Raw genomic sequence first — 13,583 nt, 5'->3', positions numbered from 1 at the left:
CATTCCTTTTACAAATATATATTATATAACATACATACATATTCGTAAAAATATAAAACAATAAAATTCAATATATTAGTTAAAAAGGCACTATATCTATACATGTAGGCTACATAAAATCGATGGAGTAAAAGTATGCTTTAAAAACGTACATTGTATGTTTATTGCAAGTTATAGTAAAAGTACGACTATTTATCATTTAAATTTACTTTATATTAAGAAATGTATTAAAAATTAGCTGTTTCTTTTATTATGTTTTAAATCAGTACTCACAATTTGTATATATTTTTTTTCTTTTGACCTTATTTTACATCCATTACAAATATATACACCCATACACACATTGATAGACCTATTTACATTTACGAATCAGTTTAACATAGTTATTATACACACATTATATGCTAATTTTTATGTTTTGGCCTTGTATAACATTTGTTTCATTCCACTGTTTCTAAACCTTAAAGTTCTGTTCTTACTATGTTGGCCATTTACATTTGTTTGTTTACTTATATTTCCTGAAGAATCTAACCATCTCCTCTGTTTTCTTCTTACTTTATATCATTTTTATTTTGTTTACAATTACTGATTAGAAGCAAGAACCGATTGAAACAGCTTTTAATTTTATCCAGTAAAATAAGTCACAGACAAACAAAATGTTGAAAAAGAGTTTGCCAAATCAACTATGCATTTAGATTACAATAATAATAGTAATGCTTTGAATATTGAAAAACAACCCTCCTTTGGAAAAATGTTACTTTTGATATTTTTAAATGTTTTTTTTTTATTTAAAAATCAATCAAAATTAACCAAACTATTTAGTAACGTTAGTAGTAGTGTAAAAAAATGTTTTTGCTGCTTCCCTTTGTATTGATAAGATATCTGATTTTGGATGATGACGACTTTGGTTTTGTTTAAAGTAAAGTGAAATTCAATTCGTCAAAAAGGGTATCCACTTTCCCATGGTAGGACAGAGTAGTGTGATAGACTTATTTATAATTATAACATATTACATTTCCAAACGACTTAATTAATTGTGTATGTTTTAGTTTACTCTTTAGGTAACATATTCGAGAAAATCGAGTCATCGACTATAAAAGGCATAGTAGGTGGTGAAATCTTTCAAAGCAAGGAAGTTCTATCGTACATCCACTGTGCCAAGATGTGTCACGTGCATTTATTCTGTAATGTATTCGGATTTCGCAACTGTGACAAATTCTGCGTTCTCTTTTCACACCACCACAAAGAAGAAGGAACACCTGCTGTGATAACAGATATGGAATATTTTCAGAAAGTGATCACCTTTGATGAATGTGAAGAGGGTTGTAATTGCAAAGGCGGTTGTTTGCTTCGTATGGATACATTGCTATATCAATAACTCTATCCCCACATCAAGAACAATCTAGTTAGATTTGATCATCAACTGCAAAAAACTATTATACAAAATAAAATACATTATTTACATTGGACCTTGTATGGAATAACTCGCCACATTTAGAACATTATTACACCACTGCCTTAAGAAGGTTTTTTTTCTTTATTGTGCCTTTTTTGTTTAATTTTATTTGTCAATTAGAAGAAAGACATAAGTGCTGTTTTTCTCTGCCACTTCAATTAAATAATCATATATATATATATATTTATTTATCTGGAGGACCAAACTTAAATCCTTGGCTTGATGCGTCCTCCTCACAGAATTATATTTATTAATTTATGTTCTCTATATGGCATTGAATGAAACAATCAAACTTGAATACTAAGAAAATGGCAGAGTTAAATAGATTTGGTTTTCTAAATATTTAAAGAGAATTGTTTTCTCAATCTGCCATTTAAACAATTGTTCACATTTGAAGATACAAATGGACAGTTTAGATGCAGAAAAATAGCAGAACAATGTGTAATGACATTAGAAAAATCAATAATAAACAGAACAGAATGAAAAGAAAAAGACCCTTACGACACTAGGGTGAACCTTGCATTGAATAGAATCTGGAGATGAATCAAGGCACAATAACTAAAGTGATGTTGTGCCTTCGAACAGAAAGATACGATTTAAACTTTTATTTTAAACGTCCCAAAATAGCTAGTTTTAAGAAGAGTACTGTTATATAACGTTAAAATAAAGTAAATATAAAACTTATAGACTCGTGTAAGTTGTAAGTTAAGTTGTACCTTCGGGTGAATGATAAACAACAGTATCAATGTTTTCGGATCAAAGAAGGCTAGAGTAGTAGTAGTCTTATTATCAATATTGTTTAAAACATAGTCAGAATTGTGAATAGAAGTAACATTAATTGTAATTACATTGGAACTTCGTACATATTGTTAGACGAAATAATAATTTAAATTGTAATTGTAAACGTGGTTAGATCGCTTGTTTATATCTGAATAATGGTTGATGGCCTTTAGTAATTAGCATGAACAACATTGTTACAGACTTTTTGATAGATTAAGAGTACGTTAAATTTTCTTTAAACAAAAACAACATTGTTAAATCCTACGTTAAATTTTCTTTAAACAAAAACAACATTGTGAAATCCTATCGAGGAAGAACAATGCCATATACATGGCTGCAGTCACGTGCGCAAATTTGAGTTAGTGTTTACCGACCGACCGACCAATCGACCGACAAAGTGAGCTGTAGAGTCGCGTTTGCACGCGTTGCACGCGACTAAAAACGACGACTTTGTATGAGTATTTGCCAAGATGATTGGTATTGTGTACCGTCATGGTATTTCAGATGGCACTATATCTCATTATCTCTACGCTTCAACACAAACAAAATAGTTTCTATGGTGGTATATGATTAAACTAATCAGTTGGAGGGCTTAGACGAGACAGCTTCTGGTACCAGTACTTGATTAAATTGCATTGTCATTACATTGTAAGTATTGATTTGTACGGTAAAACTTTAATTTTATCTTGTTTTTTATTACATACAACCAATTTATATTAAGCATAGGACTAAAGTTAATTGAACATTAATATTAGTGAGCAACCCTGGATCGAAATCGATCTCAAGATCTATAACGTCACAGTGTAACTATCATAAATCGTGTGCCAATAATAAAGCTAAAAAACACACACACACACACAAGCAATAATAATTTTTAATTATTGATTTGTCTGGTAAAACTTTAAGTCTATCATGTTTTTCATTATTGGAAATTTAAGTTAATTGTGAAATATTGCATAGAAAAAAGTTAAATTGACTTTGGGAGAATACGTCAGAAAATAAAACGGAAGAGAGACCTATAGTATCTTCAATTACATGTTACAGTACATAGTAAGCAACATGGAAATATCAGCAGGACTAATTACTTGTCTTTATAAATTACACCGAAACATGTAAGAACTTTTTTTTTGTTTAGGTGTAGGCCTATATATGTGTATATCTTTTCCGTGTTTTCTGTAGGCTTTTAACTTTTGTTTGTGAGATAAAGGAAAGGACCGACTACAGGTTGGTAAATTCAGGTTATCCATTGACGAATGCTAGGCCGGGAAGTTAGGCCATTATATACAAGGCAGTTTTCCAACCTTAGACGTGGTGTACAACAGTTAGAGAAGGCGCGCACTGAAAGTTGATTTCCGAACGCGATCAGTCTGTCGCGTGGCAAAAATTCTCAAAATGTTTACAGAAAACTGAACATGCATTAGAATCGTTCATTATCACCATTAGATATCCCTTTTCCATGAGATAGGGCAAATTCCAAATGACACGTGATGCTAATTCGACCAATCAAATTACAAGAAAACAATAAAATGTGTTATAATTCTGATTAAAAAACAAACTTTCATATATGAATGTGATTTTCTTTTTACAGTAGCCTACAATGCTGATTCTGATAATATTTATACAGAAAATCGATAAGTATTTTTTTGGTTTTACAGCCTATTTATCCTATAAAAAACCTGCAACATCATCTTCTACAATTGGCAGTTACCGCCGAAAGTGTTACTGACGGAGACGACTACACGGTTGCGGCCGGTAATTTATGTTTTCATTCAGGTTAGTAAGTCTACATGTTTACCATAGTTTCATAAAACGTGTTATTTGTAAATAAACTCATCTAACTGTACCTATAATAATTTGTTTTTCAGTTAAGATTGTTCTATTATATTAATTAAACAGAATGTTAATTAACTAATTTGTTTAATGTTGTCTACTGTCTATTTACATATATTAGTGAACAACCCTAGATCCAAATTGACCTTGAAAAAAACTATAACGTCACCAGCGTAACCATCATAAATCGTGTTCAATCTAGTGAGTGCCAATATATGAGCAACATTTAAAATTTATAAAACAATCCAAAGACAATACTTAATTTAATAGATTAAACAAGCATTTATTAATTGTATTTTATAAACGAAAATCCCGAAATTGTTAAAACTTTGAGTTTATTATAAGCATTACTTTAAATTATAACATTTATGAAAACCTATAAAGTGAAACAGAAATCTTGAAATACATTTAATATTTTCAAAATAGCTGTAAATTAGATGCCATTTTTAGATTCACAGAGTCACCTTCGACTGGAGGATGCTGAAGTTAGAATTGGAGCAATTTGTGGTAACATTAGGGAAGAAAAAAAGTGCGGGATGTCTGTTACTAACACTCAGGTTGTGACGAGTCCTATTATTGACGTAATCTGCAAACAGCCAATCAGTGGACGATACGTTTTCTTATGGTATCCTTCAAAAACTGAATACATTAACATTTGTGAAATAAAGATATATGCTGGAAAGGATCACGAAATTAGTAAGTTACATAGCCTATGTAAATACGTGAACTTGATTGGTTGAAACTGCATCACATGACTACCGCTGCGAGGATCGTAAATCGTATATATCCTCGAGAACGATGATATTGACTGAGTAATTTTCGCGTAATTATCTTGTCCCCTGTCATTAAACATACAAATTCTCGAGTACGATGATATTGACCGTGTAATTTTCGTGTGGCAACACTCGCGTTGCCGATAAATAAACAAAAGTCATCTGTGGGTCTTGAACTCGCGATGAAATTGTCACTCCATCACAAGACAACGCTTCAACCAATGCGCGCCACGTAACTTGCTTGAAGAAATTAAACAACTAAACTATTTAAGCTATCCATACATAGCGCCCTCATTTGTTATTAGTCCTCCCTAGATGTGATGAAAGACCGTTTGTGATTGGTTAATACTCACAGTAGTAACCGGTACGCGCGCGACGCACTGAATATCCGGTGATTCGGTTCGAAGTAAGAAGACAAACTGATGATGATACTATTATTATTATTAATGTAGGCTATTGGTGGAAATTCTTCTGTTATTATTTACACGACCTAGGCTATAGTGAATATTTTATTGCCAAGGAATCATTAATTAATAATTATCTGTATATTATTCCTCGCAAGGTAAGGTGTCTAGGCAGGCTTGTTTACATATGTAGAAGCCATTGCTTCTAGTTTAATTAATATTGGGCAAAATATTTGGTTTTCTGTGGCAACCTATTGTAATATGAGGAGGTTGCATGGTAATATGAGGAGGTTGCATGGTAACATGCCTTTTTTGTGTGAAAAGGAAAGAAGACAGGATTTAAGAAGTTAGTTGGAGATTATAAGAGATAAATAGAGAGAGATTTTAGAAAGTTTTTGTATAAATTACTGAACCATAAGCCAGGGAAAGTTTACAGAATTCGGTAAGCTCAATTCTCTTATCGAATATAGTCATTTTGTTGTGTTATTTGAGATGTTATTTATGGCTGGTACTTTCGGTAGGCTAGGCCTAGATAACTTTGTTTTAACTTTTTCAGGGACCATCTCATAAGTGAGATACCTGTTGCTTCTATGAAAGCATAACAGTGTATATGCTTGTTTTTTGGTTAAATTGTTGTTTGAATAGCTGATATTTATGCTCATATTATAATAGTAATATTAATACTGGACACCAATTATGCATTATTATAGAAGACTGTATGTATTAATTGCAGTTGTTGCTGATGGATCAATGTTAATATTATCATTTTGTCAATTGTTTAAATAGGTCATGTTAAACCAGTTTTAAATTAAGAACCAAGAATTTTATAAATAATAGCTAACCATACTATTATGTCATTTTTATTGTTTCACAGTTAATCAACTCTATCACAGTATTGGTAAATAAAGACTTAAAGGAAGCATATAACAGTGTGATATTTCGATTCTCGACTCATATATTTCTCTGGACCCTCGATAGTAATATCATTAACGAATTCTCTTTTACTGTAACTAAGAAGATGAGTGAAACGACTCCAGCAACTAAACCTAAAGATACTAATCCTGATGCTAAGGCACAAAGGGAAATAACCATGGCAGAAAAGGGACTGGCCCATGCCATTGAAGTAAAAAGAAAGAAACGTGGCAGTATAATTCAAGAACTAAAAAAGATGCAAGTGTCAATTCAAGAAGCACAAGCCAAAAGGGAAATACAAGAAAAGTATAAGGTATGGATTGGATTGTATGAAAGCTTTTTAGATGAACATGATGATTTGACCGAATTACTAGACGAAGAAGAAAAGCATCAAGATTATTGGAAAAATTTCGAGCCTACAGAGAGGGCTCTGACGGAATTTAAAGATCAGACAGAAGACTCACTAAACGAAGATCCAGTACAAAGAGTGAGCATAGATCCTAATGATAGCGTATCTCAAGCTGCTTCTGGCAAATCAAGCAGAAGGTCAAGCGGTGGTCAATCTGCCTTGTCCGACTGCTAAATTGAATGAAATTAAAAAACAAGCTGACTTAAATGCATAGATGGCGGCAATAGAAGAACGTGAGGCGATTGAGCGAGCTAAGTTGGACCTGAAAAATAGAGAAGCCAGACTTGAGCTAAGAACAAAACTGGAGGCTTCAGAAGCCAAACAAAGGGCGATTGAAGAAGTCCTTTCATCTCAAAGCCAAGTCTCCATTGCACAACCATACCAACCTGGTGTAAACGTAGATGCCAACTTATTTGTGCCTACTCTCAGTCAATTACCAGCCACCACCACACCTGAGAGGTTGTTAGCCACCACCTGCCACACCTAAAAGAATGCTAACCACCAACACACCGGAAATTAACGACAGGTCAGATGTCAGTGATAAAAGAACTTAGAAAACCGGTCTGCGAGATAAAAAAGTTTGATGGAAACCCAATAGAATATAAGAAATTTATGAGGCAATTCAACAACAGGGTTGTGAAGTTTACGGAGACTGACGATGAGAAGATATACTATCTTGAACAATTCACGATGGGAGAAGCGCTAAAAATAGTTGAAGGTTACAGCTATCTGGATGCCAAAATAGGATATTCGGCAGTACTTAAAGAGTTTGAAGAAAGGTATGGAGACCCACAGGTGATTGCAGAAGCCTTTATAAAGAAGGTAATAACTTGGCCAGCAATAAGTAACTCAAAGTCCTTAGACGCCTTTTCTATATTTCTAAATGAATGCTCAAGTGCCGTCGAATGTATCCAAGCTATGCAAGTCTTGGAATATTCAGAGAACATAAGATCAATCATTAAAAAGCTACCTTACTCATTGCATGAAAAATGAAGAAGCACAGTGCAGAATCTAAAGGACCGAAATGTGATTGTTTCTTTCAAAGAGTTAGTGAAGTTTGTTAAAAGGGAAGCTAAGAAGGCAAATGACCCAACATATGGTAGGGACGCTTTAGCCTCGAACGGACCTAGTAGCCGACCAAAGGCTGCTACACAAAATCTTCCAAAGGGAACGAAGGGAAGCTTTGCAACCAGCGTACAATCACAGGATGAAAGAACCGATTCAAGGTCACAACATGGTACATCAAAGCCGGCAGACACTAGGTCATGCTACATTTGCAAAAAGGGAGATCATAAAATTAAAAAATGTGATGCGTTCCTTGCAAAGACTGTGCCGGAAAGAGTTAGTCTGGCTACAAGAGAATAGAAGATGTTTTGGATGCTTGAAATACGGACATCGATCTAAGGAATGCCGTAATCGAGCAATATGCTCAACATGCAGCAAGCGACACCCAACGCTTCTTCACCGAACTAATGAGCAAAGTCAGGCAGTAGCAGCAGAAAATAAAACACAAGTAACTCAAACTGAACAACCTCAAAATAATAGCATAGGACCCTCTTGTCGTACAGGGGCCGGAGACACACTGTGCATTATGGCCATCGTGCCCGTAATGGCTAGGTCTCGGAAGAATGGATTGGCTAATGAGACTTACGCATTTCTAGACCCTGGTAGTAGTGTTTCATTTTGTTCTGAAAGGTTAAAGGAACAATTGGGTCTTGGAGGCCGAAAGGCAAGAATCACGCTTGATACCATGGGTTTGTTTACCATGTTTGCTAGACACCAGCATTGTCAATGGACTTGAGATATGTGATCTTAAAGGAGAAAACTCAATAACGTTACCTAGTGTATACACCAAAGATGGCATGCCTGTTACAAAGGCTCACATACCAAGAATGGAAGACATAGCTCAATGGTCGCATATGAAAGAAATAGAGCTTCCATCCATTGATGCCGATATAGGGCTCCTAATCGGTAATGCAGTAGCAGAAGCCTATACGCCTCTACAAATCATCACTGGGCCTCCTGGGAGCCCCTATGCTTCGAAAACAGCTTTGGGTTGGATTCCGTGGAATGTTGTGAGAAAGAACCAAGGTGAAGAATACAAGAATGAGAGTTGTCCCGCCAACCGTCTAGAAATAACGGCAATTGAAGAACGGGAAGAAATTAATAAGCTTAATCGCACTGTGGAGAAAGCCATTAGCATTGACTTTCCAGAAAGGGATAAGGAAGAGCAACAAGAACACTCACAAGATGACCTTAAATTTTTGAAAATAGCAAACGAGACAATGGGATTTAGGAATGGCCACTACGAGACAGCTCTTCCCTTTAAGGACAGAAAACAGATAATGCCGAATAATCGTGCAATGGCGGACCAAAGACTGCTGTCGTTAAAAAGGAAAATGGAGAGAAACCAAAAGTTTAAAGAGGACTACATTGCGTTTATGGAAAAGCAGATAAGACAGGGACATGCCGAAAAGGTCGTGAAAGATAACATCAATTATGGGAGAACTTGGTATATTCCTTATCATGGAGTGTACAACCCAAATAAGCCAAATAAGATACGTGTCGTCTTCGACTGTGCGGCAAAGTACCAAGGAATTGCATTGAACGATGTGCTACTACAAGGCCCGGATCTTACAAATAGTTTAATTGGAGTTCTAGTAAGGTTCCTTCAAAATGAAATAGCTCTTATGTCCGATGTAGAAGGTATGTTTCTACAGGTTAAAGTTCCTGAACATGATCGGGATTTTATGAGATTCCTCTGGTGGGAAGACGGTAATATGGAGAATGAACCCAGCATATATAGAATGACTTGCCATCTATTTGGAGCGACTTCTTCGCCGTCATGTGCGAATCTTGCTCTGCAGAGAACAGCTACAGATGTAGGTGAAAGATATCCTCAAGAGGTGGTGACAGCCATAAAAAGAAACTTTCATGTAGATGATTGCTTGGTATCAGTTGAGACTGAAGCAAAGGGAATGGAACTAGCCAAAGGTCTAAGAGAATTATGCGCAGAAAGAGGATTTAGGCTGACCAAATGGATCAGTAATAGTAGAGCTGTATTGGAGTCAATCCCAATCAATGAACGAGCACCTGAATTTACGACACTGGATTTAGATAATGCAGAGTTACCAAGCGAAAGAGCACTGGGTGTATGTTGGTCAGCAGAAACCGATAAGTTGGGCTTTGACATTAAGTTACCTGATAAACCACCTACACGCCGCGGACTGCTTTCTGTGATAAGTTCTGTTTTCGATCCGCTAGGATTAGTCTCACCTTTCGTCCTTCCTGCTAAACTGATTATACAAGAATTATGTCGTAAGGGTTCCGGATGGAGGCAACAATGGTTTGATGAGCTAAAACGGCTACAAGAATGGAACATGCCTAGATGTTACATAAGTAAAGGTCTTGGAGAAATAGCTTCACGTCAGCTTCATGTATTCTCTGACGCAAGTGAGAAAGGATACGGAATGGCAGCATATATGAGATATGAGGACAAACAAGGTAAAGCTAGATTTTCGCTAGTGTTAGCCAGAAGCCGAGTTACTCCTTTAAAACATGTTACTGTACCAAGACTAGAGCTCACTGCTGCAACCATGGCTGTTCGTGTAACTAAGATGTTGCTAGATAAATTAGATGGAGTAGATGAGACCGTTTATTGGACAGATAGTCAAACTGTTCTGCGCTACCTAAACAATACCACCGCACGATTTAAGACATTCGTAGCAAATAGAGTGACTGCAATACTTGATGCCTCGAGCCCTACACAATGGAAATATGTACGCAGTGCTAATAATCCGGCTGATGAAGCACCACGTGGAATGAAAATCGATGAGTTTCTAAAAAATGATAGATGGACTCATGGTCCTGAGTTTCTACAGAAATCTTCCGTAGAATGGGAGAAGTGGCAAGAATCACCAGCTTTAAATGTGATACCACTTGACGATCCAGAGGTAAAAGGACAGGCTCATGCAGCAGTTTTAAATGAAACGCAATCTGCATTGTGCCGATTAGTTGAAATGTACTCAAGTTTCCGAAAGCTGAAACGTGCTGTAGCATGGCTGTTGGCTATAAAAGGGAGACTACAGCAAAAGGTATTATTCAGGAAATCTGTAGAGAAGAAATATGAAAACGAACCTGACTCTAAAGAAAAACCCGAGAAGGTTATGGCAGAAATAGAGAAGTGGAACGGACCACTTAATCACAGTCTAAACTTGCTACAACTTCAGGTTGCAGAGAAAGAAATAATCAATCATGAGCAGCAAAAATACTTCAAAGAGGAGATCCTTGCACTTAAAACAGGAAATAATGGTTTGATTGCCCGCGCAATGAGAGGAAGCCACGAAGAGATGCAAAGAACTTTGTTAGATAATGTGTTGTTAAGACTAAATCATCAGTAATCGAAAGACCTGTAGCTAAATTATGTTTACTCTTAGAATCTGAGAAAATTGATTAGTATTGTGATATGTTAGTTGAAACTTATACCATTTTGGAATGACCGATTCAGTTCTTTAGTAGATTTTGTAGTAGTTTAGTAATAGTTTAAATTAGTAAACTATTAAGGGGCCGGAATGTAGAAGCCATTGCTTCTAGTTTAATTAATATTGGGCAAAATATTTGGTTTTCTGTGGCAACCTATTGTAATATGAGGAGGTTGCATGGTAACATGCTTTTTTGTGTGAAAAGGAAAGAAGACAGGATTTAAGAAGTTAGTTGGAGATTATAAGAGATAAATAGAGAGAGATTTTAGAAAGTTTTTGTATAAATTACTGAACCATAAGCCAGGGAAAGTTTACAGAATTCGGTAAGGTTAATTCTCTTATCGAATATAGTCATTTTGTTGTGTTATTTGAGACGTTATTTATGGCTGGTACTTTCGGTAGGCTAGGCCAAGATAACTTTGTTTTAACTTTTTCAGGGACCATCTCATAAGTGAGATACCTGTTGCTTCTATGAAAGCATAACAGTATATATGCTTGTTTTTAGTCGCGTGGAAGCGACTCTATAGTTCACTATGTCGGTCGGTTGGTCGGTCGGTCTGTCTGTCTGTCGGTCTGTCGGTCCGGTATCACTATGCATTGTAGCACGCGACTTAATGGCTATTGGCCTTGTTTGGTTAAATTGTTGTTTGAATAGCTGATATTTATGCTCATAATTATTATAATAGTAATATTAATACTGGACACCAATTATGCATTATTATAGAAGACTGTATGTATTAATTGCAGTTGTTGCTGATGGATCAATGTTAATATTATCATTCTGTCAATTGTTTAAATAGGTCATGTTAAACCAGTTTTAAATTAAGAACCAAGAATTTTATAAATAATAGCTAACCATACTATTATGTCATTTTTATTGTTTCACAGTTAATCAACTCTATCACAGTATTGGTAAATAAAGACTTAAAGGAAGCATATAACCGTGTGATATTTCGATTCTCGACTCATATATTTCTCTGGACCCTCGACAGTAATAACATACAAGACAAAAAGGAGGCTAGCTAGCCTAGCTACCCGACCCAGCAGATATTCTACTTGTTGTTGGCTATGTAATATAACAGATATTGCCTTTTTATCGGTAAAATATAAGATTTGACATCCATCAGGAATGATATTATGTTCTCGGGGAACTATATATTTCCCTCAGCTGGCGCTTCGGGAAATATATTATATTCCCTCGAACATAATATCATCCCTTGAGGATGTCAAATCTTATATTTAACCTCTAAGCAGGCAATATCTGTATAGTAATTACCCATAATAACAACACCATATTCTTTGAAATTAAAAATACATATTTTTGGATAGTGTTCTTAATTAACTCTATAAATAAACTGAAATCAAAATATATAAACATTTCTATTTCTACCGGATAATGTCCTGATGTATGGAAGCATGCCATTGTTTGTTTTATAGGGAATCACATAACCAAATTACCAACTAACGACATGTTTCCTCGCTTCCATGCATCTCTAAAATGTTTGAACGAATTCTTTTTGACCAAATAATATACTGGTGGTATCCTGGTTTGAGTCCTTTCCAACACGGAGATACAATAAAAAAATTACTCCTTTTACAGAAGAATTCCGAGGTAATCTAAATCCTGTTAAAGTATGGATGTTGAACTACTGGTGTTTGTTGAAATATATTTACAAGACTGACGTGTATTTGTCTGATGAAGACATACAATGTACAATTGAACAATCAATTGATCTAACAGTATCAGTGATCAATGTCATGCTTCACAATACACAAGCTCTGACGATCGCTTTCTATATCTACCCGTACCAGAACTCTATGGGAGATATAGTAGGATTTGGAAACGATGGAACACGACTACGAATGGAACAAACATATACAAATGGTATTCTGTATCAATCAGAAGTAACCGTATTCTTCAATGATCAACAGTTGACAAGAGCTCATGTCCTGCAGCCTGAAGTCTGGACATTTCTTGCTTTGACATTTGATGGAATTCACAAGAATGTCAAACTTTGGAGGAATGGAGAGATTGCAAGTATTGGTTATATAGATTTCATACAAATGCAGTTGGCTTCTGACGAAACGAATATAAAGATTGGTGGTGAGGGCGTTAAGGCAAGAGTAGCTGCTCTCCAGATTTATAATCGAGTACTAAATGAATCGGAAATAAAGGCGGCAAGGGACCGGCCATATGGTAATATTCATTTTGTACATCTTTCAATTCACGTTATGACATGAATAATCATAATTGTATGTCTGTAAAATTCTTTTATATGGAAAGCAATAGTTCGATTGACTTATATATACACATTTTTTACTTTGCCAACGATAGAATTAATATTTATTTGTTGTTTGTTATGTTTTAGTTTACTCTTTAGGCAACGTATTCAAGAAAATCAGGTCATCAGCTATAAAAGGTATTGGTGGTGATATCTTTCAAAGCGAAGACGTTCTATCCTACATCCACTGTGCCAAGGTGTGTCACGTGAATTTATGCTGTGATGCATTCGGATTTCGCAACTGTGACAAATTGTG

At 35.4% G+C, this 13,583-nt stretch overlaps 2 protein-coding genes across 2 annotated transcripts; both read left to right on the top strand.

Moving 5' to 3' along the window:
• The first annotated feature begins 7,095 nt into the window (after window positions 1-7,095).
• LOC140051482 (uncharacterized) lies at window positions 7,096-7,557 on the top strand. Its single transcript, XM_072096708.1, has one exon. It carries the CDS (start codon window positions 7,096-7,098, stop codon window positions 7,555-7,557), a length of 462 nt encoding a protein of 153 aa, XP_071952809.1.
• A 1,406-nt stretch (window positions 7,558-8,963) lies between these two features.
• Window positions 8,964-10,964, top strand: LOC140051472 (uncharacterized). Its single transcript, XM_072096697.1, has one exon. It carries the CDS (start codon window positions 8,964-8,966, stop codon window positions 10,962-10,964), a length of 2,001 nt encoding a protein of 666 aa, XP_071952798.1.
• Window positions 10,965-13,583: the final 2,619 nt, after the last annotated feature.

The sequence above is a fragment of the Antedon mediterranea genome, chromosome 1 (assembly GCF_964355755.1).
Source record: "Antedon mediterranea chromosome 1, ecAntMedi1.1, whole genome shotgun sequence".
Classification (NCBI taxonomy): Eukaryota; Metazoa; Echinodermata; class Crinoidea; order Comatulida; family Antedonidae; genus Antedon; species Antedon mediterranea.
The sequence above is the reverse complement of the archived record's forward strand: the minus strand, read 5'-3'. Positions and strand labels throughout refer to the sequence as shown.